Genomic DNA, 17,290 nt, shown 5'->3' on the forward strand with positions numbered 1-17,290 from the left:
TGCTGCGCTCCGAGTTTCGAAGTCAATTAAATGAACAGATACGAGCGTAAACAGCTTTAAATAACATGTGTCTTCCCGGGGAAAGATTAGCCAATGTCACTGATCAGCACCCAACAAAATATCTTTCAGCAAAATATATATGTCATAAACAGTTTTGGAGAGGATACGGTTAACGGTATGGGGCAGTACAAGTTAGAAAGATGGCTATTATCTGGTAACAACTGAGCGCAAAGGAGCTTTTTCCATGTTCATGATAAGTTAATGGAATAAGGAATGCGTACTTCTGCGACTAGCGCTCGACTTGACTCACAGCTGGCCCGGGCAATCCGACGGTGTTTTGTCGGACCTCGTGTGATCCCAGCTTGAAGTGAATAGTTTATGCTTGCGACCCACTAACAAAAATACGATATTTGACGAGTCGCCAATAACCCAAGAAAAGATAAACCAATATCCAAACCATTTTATTTGAGAAGATGGGCGTGATAGACCAATAGCTACCGAAACATGCCTGCTTTTTTTCGTCAACCAGAGTCTGACACAACAATTTTCCATTTTCCTGCGCCCACAAAGGATTCACTGTACAACATCTATCGCCATTCCAAGCATATGTTAATCACGTGAGCCTGGTCGCCTGCTCTGGCGACCTGGCATGACCAAGCAATAGCTTCAACAGCGGTACGGCGCACCGTCCATCGGAGGCCCGCGGCCCACAGCGGGCCCGGGGCGACCCCCCTCTCACTGCCGGTCACACCGTGCACTGCCCGTACCGCGCCGAAACCGTACCGACACCGTACTGACGACACAGGGCCGGTACCGACACCGGGCCGGCGCCTGCGGGCTGCGACACCGGCGACTGCAGCACGATGTGTGTGTAAATAGAGGCAGACGTACCCGGCTGTCTCTCCTCCCGTGCCGCCGCGGTCCGACGGCCAACAAACAGTCGATAACGGCGTTAAATCTGTGGACAGGTACAAACACAGGTGTCATGACTCCTACACAGAGACAACGCCGCGCAGTAGACGAGGCTTACTTGTGCAGAAGGTTAGATAGACAAGATGAACCGGAAGTGCCACAAATCAAATGCTATATCAACAGCCGCGGCTATCGAGTGTAACTAGTAAAAGTCTACGCATCATTTATTCCAGTGCATTATCATTAAAAACATCCACATATTGTCTTCTTTACATAAATAACCTCATCCATAGATTTTCAGTTCCGAGATAAAAAGGACAGTTAAGATTTCGTCACCAAAAGATAAACAAATGAAAAATCCGTATCACCCCTTGCCCAATCGTCGTTACCTATCAAAAAATGCCCATTCCCAGACGGTCAGTTAAGACGCAAACAGACATCTTATCTCTAAATGGCAGAATCTTTATCGCAACTAACACGAAACCGTTCCCCTTCCCCGTTATCCGAGGGGTCTGGAGGTGATAGCGCGGGAGCAGATAAGGCAAATTACGCAATGTCTAGGGGACCGATACGGTAATCTATGGTGTCGAGAGACGTTTACGGAGAATCTGTCAAACTGACTAAGAACATGTTAGATTGTCCTTATTTTAGGGATGAATCAGTAACAGCCACAAACTACTTCAGCTTTTAATATGGGCCAGACCAGTTGTCTATTCAATGTTAGATATATAGATCATTGAAAAACAATGCATGGCTAGACATGTTATGTTAATAATAATTGTTCACTGAAAAACATGCAAGTTGCATATTGCAAAGCCAAATGAAACTTATTAAAACATCTAATCAATGACACCATCAAAGTCTGCATGAGTAAAACTGATGCTCAATATGCCAGCAGCCCCGATATCGAAGCCAGCGCCCCCTGACGGTACGAACGGAGCGCTCCCGGTCGGGGACCGTCGCGGCGGCGCCACTCACGTTGTCGATGTCGTCGTCCGAGTCGGAGTCGTCGCCGCCGACGTCGTTGAACTGGATGTCGTCGTCCATGCCGTCGCCGACGAAGGTGCCCGCCTCGGTGATCTGTACAGAGTCGGGGATCTCGCCGTACGTCTTCAGGTTCCGCGCCTCGTCGTCGTTGTACTTGAGGATGACGTCGGCCTTCTGGTCCTGGAACTCGCGCAGTCCCACCAGCACGATGTCGCCCTGGTTGATCCACACCTTCTTGCGCAGCTTGCCGCGAATGTGACACAGGCGCTTCACGCCGTCGAAGCACATCGCCTCCAGACGGCCGTTACCCAGCATCTTGGCCACTTGGGCGTACTCTGTGGGGATGTGACACAGTGTGAATCGTGGGACACGGTGCCATTGCAACTGCTATGTGGTGAAAGGCTTTTTTTTTGTCTAGACAGTTTCCAACATAAGTAAATGACTAGGACACCAACAACTTCAGCTACACTTAGGCTACACCTACTGCGATGCAAAAGTCCTATCACAGTTACATCCATTATACAATGACAACTATTTTTGACTAGGTCTAAAGTACTAAGCTGATCTCCTGACAAAAATGAAGGTTATGCAGTTAACTTATATCATGAGTTAGTTATGAGTTATGCCCATGTCATTTTATAGCCCACACAATTAAAAATGGGAGTGACAGGCTGGATGTGCAAATTCATCAAAAACCAAATAGCTTCTTGAACTAAACTTACAGTTTAAGTCAGCACAATACAACTTCAGGAAATGACATAAAAACAAAAAAAGTTTACACTATTGCCAGATCCAAATGCAATGAGAAATTTCAGCATATAGCTCCTACAAAATAAAATACACTGGTAAAAATTTGCAATTGTTTCCAACTTGCCCCATGAAAAGGCCCAACAACTAGTAGTTAGTACCTAAGTAGGCAGAAGAAACTGCCCCCAATCACTACAATGTATAAGAGAAGCAGCATCCAAGGAGAACTTGAGAATAAGGACATTCGTGGGGGAGGGGGTATCCACTGATTAACCTGATGCCACATTTATAGATCTACCAGTGCTCATAAAGACCACAAAGTTTCAATTCAAGAACAGACAATATCAAACAGGCATAGCAGCATGCATATAAGGCAAGCTTTCATAATAATTCTCACATATGGTCATTGAGGTAAGTAAAAGCAAGTAACCACAAGCTTAAAATGCTTAATGCTATTACAATTTATTGAATTTGATGAGGCAGTTGAAAGAATGTTGACTGGTGTCAAAATTAATTTGACCTTGTGCATCAGATTTAGCATGTTGTATCTTATGCTTCCCTTACCATGAAATATGGCTAGTTTTAGCCCTACTAACAAAACACATTGATGTACAAAAGATGTTTCACAAACTCAAGAATCTTCCTTGGCTGGTACACCTAGGATCCATGACTACTGCCCCTCCACCACAACATTTTTTTGTGACACCAGGGAGCTGACAGGCAAGTCAGCCACACGAGTTGTAGGTACCTATACTTTTAGTTTGGAAAATCATAAGAAACAATAGCCTGTAAATTAACTAGTGCAGAATGTCATTTAAAAAAGGTTAATTTACCATAGAAATAATGTAAAAATAAACTTACCTTGACCATCTTCTTTGAAAATCAGCTCTCTCTTGTCGGCTTCATTCTCATTCTTTCCCCTCCTCCTGTTCTTTCCTCCCTTTCCTGCAAGAATACAGCATCAAAAGTTATTGTTATTGCATATCAGTTAATTCATCCTTGGCTAAAAAAAAAAATGAATAAACAATGCAAATTCTCGCGTGAAACCGAAAAAGAGCCAATTCTGCAGTCACCCGCAAACAGGTGGACTGGTATTCAGCTCCCACTTACCCTTATTCTTCGGCATGATTTGTGCCTAGCAAAGAGACAATGATAAGAATAAAAAACCGATTCTACAACGCAAACACAATGCGTTTCCAGAAAATCGTGCCTAAATTCGCCCCAGACGTCCACGGACACACACAGCCGACCACGCAATGGCGGCTAAAGGAAGTCGCTCAGCTAACTCACGACAGCATTGCGCAAAGTGTCTGTGGCGCAGAAGAGGCAAATGCTGCGAAACAGATAATTTTGGGTAATGAGTGACGTATTAGTAAGTTAATTGTAGCATAAATTGTGGTTCAATTTGTATTTATATGAATAATAATAATTTAATTACAATAACATGTTAAAAGTTTTTTATGTTACAATATTTGAGAAAAAATATGATAATAAAAATAAAAATAAAAATACGTCATTTACATTATTTATCTACCAGCAGTCCACATGCTTAGCTCACGCCTTGGCTCACGCTGAGCTCACGGCTCGTTTATTTGGCTTGGCCCGTTTCGCTCACTTGGCTCAAGCGGCTCAAGTTTTATATTGTAGCTCATCGGAGCTTAAGTTTGGCTAATAGGGCTCAGGCGAGACGCATCACTCTTCTAGCTCAGCTCACTCGGAAGCATTGGCTGAGCTTCAACCAAGCCTATATAATAACCACTTAAACTTAGCTCAGCTTCTTATTTGTTCAGACGTCCACTAGCTCATGGGCGTGCAGCCTGGGCTCAAGTTTCAAGTTTAAGTGTTTTTGAGCGTTAGGCTCAATAATTTGATTCGAACTCAAGGTTAAAATGGACCTAGCATCATGGAAGATAATAATCATTGTTGTTCTTCTATTGCTTCCTCTCGGGTTCACTCTCCTACCATTTAAGCTCATCAGATATGTCGAGCATGCAGATGATTCTCAAAAGGACAGGTAGGCAGTTTGTTTGACATGATGGTTTTGTGATGTACTGTCATTGACATGGATGTGAATTGTGATGTTGATGCACTACTCAATGAATCATATTGGATTCATTTTTGGAGTATCTATACCTTATGAATGATTAGAAGTTCTCTAGCCTGCTGGCAGTAGGTAGGTAGGTACCTAACAACAGTTTCATGGCTAAGCTGATGTACTTCAAGATAATATGTGACTTCTCTGCATAACTAGATCAACTGTCTGTTGTTTTATGCTCTGCTTTGTGAGCTTCTTAACGAGGTATTGTTGGTTCATTTGTATGTTTTTTTTATCATTTTAATGTTGATGCCCGTTTTCAGATTGTATCGGATCCTGAGCCTGCTGAACTGCTTCTCTGGAGGTGTGTTCCTGGGCGCCTGCCTCCTGGACCTGTTCCCAGACACCCAGGACATGATGGACAGCATCATGGTGCGTATATCATCCAGCTTCAGCTTCCCAGTGGCTGAGTTTACTGTGGCAATGGGCTTCTTCATTGTGCTTATTGTAGAGGGTATAGTGGCGAGCTGTCACGGCGCCAGCGGCGGCGTCGGGCCGGGAGGGGACGTGGAGGAATCTGAGCCGCTCATCAGCGGCGCGGCGGTCAACTACGGCGCCGCCGACCGGGAGGAGGCGGGCGCGGACGGCCACGGCCACGGCCACTCGCACCTGCCGTCGGGCCAGGCCGGCATCCGGTCGCTGATGCTGGTGCTGGCTCTGTCGTTGCACTCTGTGATCGAGGGACTGGCCATCGGACTGCAGGAGAGCTCCGACCAGCTGCTGCAGCTGTTCGCCGCCGTCGGCATCCACAAGGGCATCCTGGGCTTCTCGCTGGGCCTGAGCCTGGTGCGCGACGGCTCGCTCTCGTTCTGCCGGATGCTGACGTCTGCGCTGGTGTTTTCGGGCGCCTCGCCGCTGGGCCTGGGCATCGGCTGGGCGGTGACGGACGCGGGCAGCTCGCTGGCCGGCGACACGGCCAACGCCGTCCTGCAGGGCGTGGCGTGCGGCACATTCCTCTACATCACCTTCTTCGAGGTGCTGCCGCACGAGTTCCGCGACAACACGGACCGCCTGCTGCGCACCCTGTTCGTGGTCATCGGCTTCGGCGTGGTCTGCTGCGTGCTCTTCCTGGATCCGGACGTGCGCACGCCGAATAGCGGTGGCGGTGGCGGCTCGCCCTAGCTGAGATTCTGAGACTACTTCGCTCTTTGACTGCTGACACTGTTTGAGTCGGTCGTGGCTGAGGCCATGTCTTATTAGTTATTGATCCGCTGCAACACCAAAAGACAGGACATAACCAATTCATGCACCACTTTCTCAGGAATGCGGTGTGGGAACAATTGGAATTAGTTCAACTAGTGGAACATCAAAAGGGAATAACTCAAGTGGCATGGGGGCTCGCTGACATTTGACTCAACCCAAAGAATTAGTATTTGTCATTCCCATCCTAGATGAATTGCAGTGCCGACTGATAACAAACGAGAATTATTTTTGCTGAGTGTATTATTCAGCCTAGTGTTCACTTTCAGCGTACAAACCCTCACTAAATGGCGCAAATCTCGTATCGATATTACCTAGAAGTCATAACTAGCTGTAGCGTCAGTGTGCCTCGCATTGGGTAGTGAATTAGTCTGTCACTTAGCACCCCACTGCGTCGTGATCATTGGAGTGCCTCGGCTGTTCATTGGAGTTGGTTGTCGTACAGGGACCTGTGCGTCGTGAACTCATCGCATCCATTGTAAGATGACAGTTTCTCATTGTGATTTGGTGGCCGGAGGGCTATATCGTAGTTCGTATAGCTGCATTCATTATTACGGCTCATTGACCTTCATGTTGGGACTTGGAAGTGGTCGATGTCTGATTGTGGAAAGAAATGCGCAAAGATGTTCATTCAGGTGTTGTATTCGATGAGTAATTAGTTTGTCCTAATGCCTCCCTATTGTTCATATGCTAAAGTTTCCTTATCGGTCAACAGCGAGGTTCGGTAAATGTCTTTGTTGATGTTGGTAGGCTTGTGTCAGATTGTGAGTTCAGGAATTTGATTGCACGTTATACTTGATATGGGCTTCCAAAATGTATTTTTAGATCTTAGGTCATAGATTTTAATAATTCAATGGGAAGCCCAGCCACGTATTCCGCTACTTATCATTCGTCTTGGGCTGCGCCAACTTAAAGAACATTTATGCATGGAGTTATTTCATTCGTGTTAATTTGTGCATGCCGTATGCGTTATGCTCAGGATGCCTGTTTTGTTTCCTTTGCTTTTCCGCTAAATCAAGAAAGGTTTTCCAGTTTATTAATCTATATGTTCGGGATGTATAGCATGTTTTACTATGCATACTTGCTTGTCATTTGCAATTCTTTATTGTATTTTAGCCATGTAGCAATGTATTTTAAGAATTCCCAAGTGAATATCTGACTACGTCTGCCTGACGTGGTCGTACGTATACTCCGCGAGATGAAAACGAGCGATGTTTCTGGTGCCTACGGACATCTCACCGGCCCGGCTCAGGCTACTGTCCTAATTAGTTCTCTGTCGGTCGCACTGCCTGCGCTCTGCTACTGGACGGTTTGTTGATCCTAGGCAGTTTCTTGTTTCTGTACACTTACACTTACAGTTCAAGCTAAGACTAAGCTAAGACATTTGGAATAGCGAGGCAGATCGTCGAGCAGAACCACTGGCCGTGTGCCCTATGTTACAGAACCCGCGATGTTTAGCTTTATCGTTTATTTGGGGAAAGCTGTGATATGTATTATCTTTCATTCATATCTCAATTGTTTTTATTGTAATAGAAGTGTAGCCAATAATACAGTTTAAAATGTCACTTGATTTTCTATCGCCATGATCCCGCCTCTTGTGGTGCGCTGTTGTGAATTGTACGCTATTGGGTTTACTGATATGCCTGCCGTCGCTTCGCCAACCCGTATCTCTTTCACAACTGCGATTCTGCCAATTTTTGCGTTTTACTGATTCCAGTTTAATATGTTGCTATTGCTGGACAAGGCCACTTAACGAGATGCAACATTCACCGAAGTGTATTTACGCGTTGACAACGTTCCAGTTCTTGTCTTGGCTCCCAGGCTGATGTTTTTACTCGAACACTATGACTTTCTCTGCCTTCATTCCTAGGAACAATGACCTGTTGATATGCAAAGTTATAACGTCAGACTGGTAGAGCCTGCCCATAAGTACCTACGCTTATATGATAAAATACTATGTGAAACCTAACCGTCAAATACCGCATAGCAATGTTGGTAGGTACACATAAAATGGCAATGTCAGGTAAAACACTTCAAATATCAGGAAGGCTAAGGACAGACCTACATCGTCACACCAAAGACAACAATGAGTCACAGCAATTGGTGGCGGGATCGTGCTGCCTTAATTCGATTTCGAGCACAATCTGTATTCTTTGGATCGATTGATTTAATCAGCAATGCGTTCACAAACACTGCTCCAGTAGTGCCCGCTCGGTGTGATTTAATGTTCCTCCGGCGCTGGCCCCAACTAAAATTTCTGAAAATACTTAACGCCTGATCAAAGCTGAATTGGAAAAGTCGTCCCCTAGTTAGATCACCGCCCTTAGTTCCATACAATTATTTAGACATCACATTTAGGGCAAAATGTACGCTTACTACCTACGTAACACACCTGCAAGACAAAAATCGGATATGTTGGTTTCTTTCATGCCGACCTATCAGTGGCGTGACCCGACACTATCTCCAGTGGCAGGGATGCCTCTCCTCCCTGCCATCGCGCCTGACATTTCCACGGTTCACACAGAAAACACTGAGTGAGCACACCGATAACCTATGACCGTCTCCGACGCCTCGATAAAACAGGATTGGATGGCTGACATTTGACAGAAGCTCGGGCTGCTGGCCGTGATATCGACCACCGGTGTAGCGGTGTTCCGTCCGCGTCGCAGGGCCTCTGTCCCCGTAGACCGTCTCCCCACCGTCGCTCAGCGCGAGGTGCCAGCGTCAGGTCGAGGTCGGGTCACATCGGTCATGTCCTCCGCCGACACGAACTGGTCTGCCGACCGGTGCGGCAGCGGCGCGTCCTCGCCGCCGTCGGCAGCGGGCAGCAGGTCCAGTGCCGAGACGAACTTGTCCAGGGTGGCGGAGAGCAGCGCGCCGTTCTCGGCTTCCCTGCCAGTGGCGCTGGCGGAGGCCGACGCGGCCCGGCTGTTCTGGGCAGACGGCGCGCGGGACGGGTCGGCGCTGAGCAGAGCGCCCTGCTGCATCTGGCGCACCAGCGAGATGAAGTCGGCCTTGGACCTCCGCGACATGATCTTCATCTTGACGACGTCCTTGAGGCTCATCTTGCTGGTGAGCTGTTTGGCTCTGATGGCGCGCAGAATCTCGGCCTTGATGACGTCCAGGTTGATTCTCGTGTTGTACTCGGTGAGTTGACTCAGCCGGTCAAAGTCTTTGGTCTTGTAGCAGAAGTTCATCGTTCCGAATGCCTCCTGGCCGCCGCTGAATAGGTTGAAATCTCCGAACTCGAACTCTTCTTTGGTCTCTCTCGGAACGCCTGGAACACGTACAAATAGTTTAATTGCTTTCCTGTGGCTCCAATAAGACGCCATTTCAATTTTGGTTCACTGATGCACCCTTTGATGTAAACGCGCTGCTTCATACAGTACCCGGCAACCAGTAAGCATATAAGGTTACTTTCGATGGTTGATGGATTTTCTAGCTTGTCTAAAAACAATAAAACAGTGGAAAGAAATGGTATGAATTCCAATTTCCAACACGTCATTACCTACTCAAGAAACAATTGTTTCCGCTAACCCAGAAAATGTCTAGGGACGTGGTGGTTTGAGAACATATTGGCTATGGACATTGGACATACCTGGCGCTTTGAATTTCCGGAATGACGTGTTGACGAGGACAAAATGCATGATGGTAGGGCAGTTTTCGCCTCTGAATATGTACACTTCTCTGAGAGGCTCGGTCTCGAACTGGCGAGCCTGTTCCCGAACGTTCGGGAATGGTAGCCTGTTTTTCCGTGCCCAAGTCTCTGCTAAGAATAGCTCCTGAAAATGAGAACATTTTGAAAACGTTATGGAAATGGATAGAAGACTCAACCTCAACCACTTTACACACACGTTGCGGCTGATGTTTAATGAAAACTACTTGTACCTAATGCTCATTTACTTATTACGGGGTATGATGCATGTATAAATAACGCATTGATTACTGCTTATATCCGTGCATTTAACAGGCAATCGATCCTTCTCCTTCTCTTTGCATTGCTCGGCGCGCGACTCGACTGACCGAGAAGAGGTCCTTGTCGTCCTCTTCCCGGCCGCTGAAGTCGAACGAGATGTAGAGGTCGACGCCTCGCTGCGGCCGCAGGAGCACCGGGTACGGCGAGTTGAAGGTGAGGCCGGCGTCCACCAGCAGCAGACGCTCGCTGGCCGTGTCCATCATCTCGTGGATCCGCGCAAAATCCGTCTCTGGAGAAGAACCGCACCCTGTCAGTCTGGGAGAGGACTCTTGTCCTCGGTGCGAGCAATGTAGCACATCACGCGACACGCATCACCATCCTCCTCTCTTCCCTTACTTGAGCCGGTGAGTGAGGGATGAAATGGCATTAGATATGGCAGGATGGCGCTTACTGGCATCTCTCTTTTGGGGTGAGATAAGGTATCGATTGGGTAGCAGAATATCTACCATCATCATTCCCCTCGGAGGCTCGGGGAGACGAGATGGTGGGACAGGAAGGCACCCACTATTTTTCCCTATAAGGGCGAGATCGGCTAGGACAGGGAGACACCCACCATCGCCCTCGTCCTCGGGTGGCCCGGTGAGGGGCGAGATGGGGTGTCGGTGGGACAGGGAACCACACACCATCGTCTCCGTAAGGACAATATGGGGTATCGGTGGGACAGGGAGACACCCACCGTCGTCCTCAGGGCGAGATGGGGTGTCGGTGGGACAGGGAGACACCCACCGTCGTCCTCATCCTCTGGTGGCCCGGTGAAGGGCGAAATGGGATGTCGGTGGAGCAGCCGCAGGCCGTACAGCGGGTTGAAGATGGCGCCGGCCCGGCCCGCCCGGCTGTTCAACAGCTCGCTGGTCATCATGCGCTGCCACAGCGTCAGCTTCTTCTCCTTGAGCTCCTGGTCGCGCTGTTCCCTGCCGGCCAGCGCCGCAGGGGTTCACAGCGTCGCACGGCAGCTGGTCACGGGACGGGTCATTCGCTAATTCCCGGTACCCGATGTCGGTCTATTTACTAGGAGCGTGCGCATGGTTTCTAATCCTAGACCTATTGTGATTTTATTTTATATGGGTACCTAGGTGGTGGTATTCACTTTATATCCCCACTTGCTCGGAAGAATTTAAAGTTATGAAATGATATATTTTTACATTTACGGTTTGATGGTGCACGACTGACTTTTCTTTGTTCCAGAACTCGTTGGTCTTTGCGCTGCTGGTGCTTGCTGTTGGTTCGCCTGTTTTGCTAGGCTCCTCCGCAGTGCAGACCAGGTCCTCAGGCACGCCAGCGCTCTCGTCCGCGTCAATATCCTCATCGTCCACCTTCTCCTCTGAAACGGCAACTCTGGTCAAACTTCCAGTATTGAAACAAGAAACAACTGGTTAAACACCAGCGTACTGAAACAGCTCTGTTTTAACTCCAGCTTACTGAAACGGCGACTCCGTTCAAGCAAACATATCCCTGACATATGCCACTGTAGCTCAATGAAACATCGACTCAAGTCGAGGCTTCCTGGCATCGAACCTTGACAACAGCTGAAAATGAGTGCTTTGTATGGACAATCGTACGCCTTGTGTGTGAGACGGCAAGTACTTAGCGCTGACGTGCTCACCCAGGTCGCGAAGGTTCTGGATTTCGGCGGCCTGTCCCAGAGACTGTGGCTGATCGCTCTCCTCCTTGTCGACCAGCCGTTTGAACAGGATCGTGAAGGCGCTGCCCCAGATGCCCTGCAGAAAGTGCAGCGGGTACTCGGGGAACGGCTTGGCGATTTTACCCTTGAAGTAGCGGCTGCCGAATTTGCTGGCGTCCATGAAAGTGCCATACTTTGGAATTCCGACTTCGAACGGCGTGAACTCGACCCATTCCTGAAACAGATCGAACGAGGGTTACTCGGCTCACCGGTACGTCCTCGTTCGCCGTAAAACCGATGGGATGTCGGAGTCAGGCGAGTCAGCTCTCGTTCGCCATAAAACCGATGGGATGTCGGAGTCAGGCGATATCAAGCGTGCGTCGAGGAAATGAGAAATTATGTGGGCTCGGCCTCGGGCAGAAGACATGTGTTTATGGTTCCTACCAGTTTTCTGCGAGAGAACTTTGCTCCTATCCTTTATGGTTCAAGTTTTCCATTTTGTTAAGTTTTATTATGCGTCTTCAACCAGACCCTTTCGAATGTAAGTTTTACTATTCAGCTGGTTATGTTTATTAGGTATATCTACTCTCAACTCTGTTATTAGGGGAAGTTGGGGCAATGCCGGAGTTGGGGCAAAGCCGAAATTCGAGATATTTCGAAAACCGTAAGACATGGATGCCACCTGTCAGTGTTGCTCTGAAGCTTAAGTAACTACAATTATCGCATGTTTGTTACGAGTCGTCATTCGGAATACTTCGGCTGTGAGGGCGCCAAGAGCGTTTTCAAGGTACGTACGCGTTCCTTGTACTACATGCGCCTTTGAAGCTGCATTTCTTACTCATTATGCTACCGTTTGTCTGGCCAATTCGGTCAAGTAATCGTCAGCATGTCTTTGCAAAAGTGTGCTGCCTATTTGAAATTTATACGGCACGTTGAAAAGTTATGGGCCTGCAAATGGAAAGTATGGCTGGCTGGGGTAATGCCGAAAACGTGCAATTACGCACGTTAAAGCACGCTACGTGGACTTTACTGCTGTAGAACAGCAACGCGAATTTTTAGTCACACAAATTACACTTTCAACCGACACAACGGCCTGTTACCATAAGGAATGATTTACCTGGCCTTTTTCTTATTATATCACACAATTATAACTTCAGTGTGCACCAAGCGTCCTCAAGCTCTTAAAACGCGTGTCAGCTTTGACGAATTCTGGATAAAATTTGAGATAAAATAGCAAAACATCAATTTCGGCATTCCCGTAGATCATTTCTCCCATTTTCGGCTTTCCCCGCAGTCCGGGGCAACGCCGAAAAAGTCACCTCTTTGATATTTTTAGTTTGTGCGCTTAACGGTATGCGAATTCATCAAATGCGCCTGGTATGTTTGAAAGGCAAAAGACTGGCCTCTCGAATGACGCCAACAAGAATAGCTGATGTTGTCTACCTTGCGTGCTACGGGCGTCAGAAAAAAAAGTATTCGGCGTTCCCCCAACTTCCCCTATATTTATTTTAATTTTTTATTTACGAGCTGGTAACTATTAACAGACGTTCTGTTTACTTGGAACACCTTGGCGGAGACGTTCTGTTTACCTGGAACACCTTAGCGGAGACGTTCTTTTTGACGTGCAGGCTGGTGAACAGTGGCAGCGGCGCGTGGCCGCCGCTCACCACCCGCCTCATGTCCGACAGCGTCGCGTCCTTATCGTGCACGATGGTGTCGCGCAGCAGCATGCCGAAGAAGTCGGTGAAGCTGACCGGCTGGCCGCTGACTGACTTCACCACCAGCGTGTTCATGTACCTGACGAACGGCGCGGTGAGGTGGCTGGTGAAACAAGAACACCGCTGCTGTTTTGCTAAGCACGGCATAGATGTAAGTGGTACATCGAAAAAGTGAATTGAGCCTAAATGGGTATAAAGCCACGCTCTGTGGGTTTACGGTGTGTTTGAAATTTCCGTGCAAATAAATGTCATTCCTGGTTTGAATTAGTTGCTTGCATCCAGTCACTGGCCAGTGGACGGGTTTCCTTCGGCGCCTGTAATGGGAGCGTTCGGTCGCTCCTAGTGAGTCAAAACTTTGGCTATATGGCAGCCACCTCGCTGTCTGGGGACTGACCTCATGAACGTCTGGGCGCTCAGGTGGGAGAGCAGGCCGAGGCCGGTCCTCTTGCGGAAGTAGTCGAGCACCTCGTCGGTGGGGATGTGCGGGAAGTTGGGGTGGGTGTAGAGCTGGCTGACGAACCACGTCGAGCCCGACAGACCGGCGATGTACATGCACATCTCGATGATGCCCGAGTCCTTGAGCGCCTTGAACACGCCGCAGAGGGCGATCATGGCGCGGAAGCCGCCTCCGGAGCCGAGCAGGGCCACCACAGGGGTCTGTCGGCACGGCAGGAGTCGCCGGTCAGAGGTCATGTGGCGGTGTGACCGTCGTGCTAGTGTGGACTGTGGAGGCCAGCAGAATCGCGACCAGTTCGTTTGTGGTGTGATGTACGCTCACTTATCAGTGCATCATAAATGATAATCACAAATCATGAGCATCAATTATGTAACTTGGCACCTAACGGATGTTTTTAAGCATGCTTATTAATTCCTCGGACTTCACCTGTCCATCTCGTGGTTCTAAGGTCACTTATGTCGTTCGTGTGGATTATTTGGAATGCAGTCCGATGGTTGGTCACCAAAGTGTCCGATCTCTTTCCAATCCTAGATCTCTTTTCGATCGCTCAAAGGGTCGATCTCGATCATCGCTGCTTCTGCTCGATCTGCTGGATAAAACGTCAACAACTCATTCCTTAGATAATTTCCTACCTTCATTGTTGACGTGAGATTGGCCTCTTCCCCGAAACAGGCGTTCATGGCATTCATGCAGCGCTTCAGTCGGTCGCGGCGGAACTGTTTCTCCTCGTCGCAGAGCGCCAGGCTGAACCGCAGGTCTGTGCTGTCACTGCCGGGGACAAACTCGTTAGACGACCGGGCCATTGAGATGGATCCGCTGTCGGAACTAGCTAGCGGCCGTCTGGTAATTAAATCTACCGGCGCGGCGGCAATCTGTGGAAATCACCGCACGGCTGCACTGATTGCCCTGAAGTTGCCGGCTCAAATCGGGAGACTGTCGCATCGTGAACTGCAGCAAGATCGATTGCAAGGCCCGAGATGCTGGGTATGTCGGCAGACAGTCACATGTTGTAACTGTACATACTATAAGGTAATACAAAAGCTGCAGACTGAACTCAAAGAGTATACTAATCCAGATTTCCAAGTTAAAACCGCATTTCCAGGAGGTTTTGAACTGTACTGCTCGGTACGCTTATTGCACACTTACTTGACTGCTCGCCGAAGCCTCAAGTGAACGGCAGATTCCTGTAAAAAATACCGTGTCAACTCATCTCATACAGTAGCGGCGGAACACCTTCAATTAAGGGACGGGGCCACTGCCGACTTTTGGTCCCATTCTTTCCATGCAACGGCGCTCATAGGACTAATGTTAAAATGCCAAAATCAAAGGGGGGGCACGGTTCCCCGTTGGCCTCCCCATTCCGCCGCCTATGATCTCATATCGTGTCCTGTTCCTTCTGAGCGAGGCAGCGATGGGCCGAACGTTATAAGGATGGGCTCACCTCTCCGAACTGAACCTTGATCTGCGTCTCCTCGTCCAGCTTGAGGTCGGAGATGTCCACCTTCATGATGCCGATGACGTAATCCACGACAATGTTGGCGTCCACCAGAGCGATTTCTGTCAGCGAGAAAATAAGCGGTGTTGTCGCCTCCACCAAAGCTCCGTGGGATTTATGTCCACGTACGCTGTCGGTGTGGGAAAATATTCATTATTCATATGCGTCGTAACTTTGCGTCGTACTCAAATTCTTTGACGAACGCTATGGGCTCACCTGACCATGAAAACGATACGTTCATTAATAACTTCGCTGGCAATGCGTTAACTCATGCAATTTCTCGGAGATGGACTGCTATGTCATGCTGTTATTTCCGTGGCACGACCGAAGTACGAATAGGTATCTATCTCTGCAACCTGATTCATGTAAGCTCGCGCAATTTGCAATTACCTATTGTGTTTTAACGCACCATGCAGAGCTGTGCCACTCGTAGGTATTTCTCAGAGGCCAGCGGGAACGTACCATATGTAGTAGTATGTAGGTAGGTATACGTAGACCGTCGGCGTAACTTACTAAATACACTTGCGTTGTGCTGCAATGCTCACTTTATCAGTAAGCCTCCTAATTCGCGACCCTCTGGTCCGCTGTGTTTTGCCTTTCTCATTCGCGATCCATTAAGTGCCTTTTTTGTCGCTGTCTCATCAGACGGCGCCCGGCTGAGAGCGCCGTTACGTGGTGCACTATAGTTCCAATTACCTTGGACAATCGGCGCCCCAGCCGAGCAAACAGGCAGCATGATCAGAGCATCGTGGCAAGTCACATGGGACCGACAAGCAGTAGTTAGTTGCCTTACCTCCTGCCTGCTCTTGCCTCTTGCTCGTCCTTTATGTCAAGTTTCTGCCCGATGTTTGTGACTTTGATAACCTAGTAGTTAGTTGGTCGTCCTGTGTCACAGCCGCCTCCCCTGGTCGGACGCCTGGTTGCGCCCCTGCGTAGTGTCCAATATCACGGCGCGGCGTGTGTTGTCTCGCTGCCGACATGGCCGACACGCTGAGATTACCGTGCCGTGTACGGCGCGCCGAGAGCCGGTGTGAGGCCCGTCTGATCAATGACGCCGAGAGAGCACGTCTCGCCCCGATACCGACCGGACTCGTTTAGTGACGGACGGCAGGGCCGCTGGTCAAACGACTCTTTATGCCGACTGCACAATGCACATCGCGTCAATAGGCCTACCTACTGAGTGTAACTCAGTAACCTCTGAGACAGCAGTACAGATGCTATCCAAGGGCGTTACACCAAAGGTGCCACGTTTTGGGCTTGCGGTAAGCGATTAATGCCTGGTCTGATGAGCATACGGTAGGTTCACGCGGTACTTGTCCTGGGTGATGTCCGTCAGACATAGCTTGCATTCCATTGTGTGCAATGCTGAGAGGCTCAAGTTCAACCTGGCATAGCTTTGGGTTTCATGCTCTGGATAGTTCAGGTGTGCCTGCTAGTCGTGGACACTCAGCGGCTCGGGTACCGCGATATACCGATATACCGATGACTGTGCAGGCAAGTCAGTTGCACTGAATGAGAGTTCTTACCACCAGAAGAAAAAATATTCAATGGACCTATGAACAGGTGACATGAAGTTTCCCACCCGTGCATTCCAACTTGCAAGCCTTGTCACCATGCGAAAAAGGGAAACCCAGCATTCTCATCGTCAAAAACTAGGAAGGGAACAAACTTAAAGCAAAAGTAACTAGTAAGCAGATGGGACAGATCAAATATTGTTGTTAGTGACGTGATGGACGCCTAAGTGATCTACAGTGAAGGCCCTTCAGAAGTCTGGATGTCAATGCGCATTATCAACCTCCTGTCTCCTATAGTTATTTGACGCGTCACGGATCGGATCCGGCCCGTCTTACCCAGGATGCTGTTGTGCTCTGCGTCGTAGAGGAACTCGAACTCCTGGTTCCACACGGGGTTGATGCAGTTGTCGACACAGGGCGTGCGCTGTGAGCCACCGTTGGTACCCGGCACGGAGAGCACCACGTACGGGTCGGGGGTGTCCACTGCGGCACACGGGGCACTTGTGTCATGGAAATATCACGTATGTTAGTACATACGCGGTACGGGTCGGATTGATTCTAGCATGAC

The 17,290-nt window shown here is 48.9% G+C and overlaps 3 protein-coding genes across 3 annotated transcripts in view; 1 reads left to right on the top strand and 2 right to left on the bottom strand.

Annotated features, from left to right (window-relative positions):
* Positions 1–445: 445 nt before the first annotated feature.
* On the bottom strand, positions 446–3,954 carry LOC122383420 (eukaryotic translation initiation factor 1A, X-chromosomal-like). Its single transcript, XM_043369790.1, has 4 exons — positions 3,757–3,954; positions 3,508–3,591; positions 1,891–2,234; positions 446–958 (listed from the first exon to the last, which is right to left on the bottom strand). Exons 1-4 carry the CDS (start codon positions 3,770–3,772, stop codon positions 953–955), a joined length of 450 nt encoding a protein of 149 aa, XP_043225725.1. The 5' UTR covers positions 3,773–3,954; the 3' UTR covers positions 446–952.
* A 208-nt stretch (positions 3,955–4,162) lies between these two features.
* LOC122383411 (zinc transporter ZIP1-like) lies at positions 4,163–7,506 on the top strand. The gene is made up of 2 exons (XM_043369773.1): positions 4,163–4,660; positions 5,005–7,506. Exons 1-2 carry the CDS (start codon positions 4,536–4,538, stop codon positions 5,861–5,863), a joined length of 984 nt encoding a protein of 327 aa, XP_043225708.1. The 5' UTR covers positions 4,163–4,535; the 3' UTR covers positions 5,864–7,506.
* A 196-nt stretch (positions 7,507–7,702) lies between these two features.
* LOC122383410 (cytosolic phospholipase A2-like) overlaps positions 7,703–17,290 on the bottom strand; it is a 31,965-nt gene continuing 22,377 nt past the window's right edge. The window contains exons 4-15 of the mRNA XM_043369772.1: positions 17,059–17,205; positions 15,155–15,270; positions 14,860–14,897; positions 14,346–14,481; positions 13,651–13,913; positions 13,128–13,335; positions 11,521–11,773; positions 11,088–11,238; positions 10,644–10,828; positions 9,965–10,146; positions 9,540–9,723; positions 7,703–9,218 (exon numbers count right to left, since the gene is read on the bottom strand). Coding sequence (XP_043225707.1) covers positions 8,647–9,218; positions 9,540–9,723; positions 9,965–10,146; positions 10,644–10,828; positions 11,088–11,238; positions 11,521–11,773; positions 13,128–13,335; positions 13,651–13,913; positions 14,346–14,481; positions 14,860–14,897; positions 15,155–15,270; positions 17,059–17,205 — 2,435 coding nt within the window. The 3' untranslated portion in view covers positions 7,703–8,646. The remainder of the gene's footprint in view (positions 9,219–9,539; positions 9,724–9,964; positions 10,147–10,643; positions 10,829–11,087; positions 11,239–11,520; positions 11,774–13,127; positions 13,336–13,650; positions 13,914–14,345; positions 14,482–14,859; positions 14,898–15,154; positions 15,271–17,058; positions 17,206–17,290) is intronic.

Source organism: Amphibalanus amphitrite, unplaced genomic scaffold (genome assembly GCF_019059575.1).
Source record: "Amphibalanus amphitrite isolate SeventyFive unplaced genomic scaffold, NRLGWU_Aamphi_draft 000163F_arrow, whole genome shotgun sequence".
Lineage (NCBI taxonomy): Eukaryota > Metazoa > Arthropoda > Thecostraca > Balanomorpha > Balanidae > Amphibalanus > Amphibalanus amphitrite.

What these genes read in the sequence shown, in the direction of transcription:
- LOC122383411 (XM_043369773.1), top strand. Translation starts at nt 4,536, where the DNA reads ATGGACCTAGCATCATGGAAGATAATAATCATTGTTGTTCTTCTATTG. An exon ending in GATGATTCTCAAAAGGACAG is followed by an intron (nt 4,661 to 5,004) that starts GTAGGCAGTTTG and finishes GCCCGTTTTCAG; the next exon opens with ATTGTATCGGATCCTGAGCC.
- LOC122383420 (XM_043369790.1), bottom strand. An exon ending in TTTCAAAGAAGATGGTCAAG is followed by an intron (nt 2,235 to 3,507) that starts GTAAGTTTATTT and finishes ACATCCCCACAG; the next exon opens with AGTACGCCCAAGTGGCCAAG.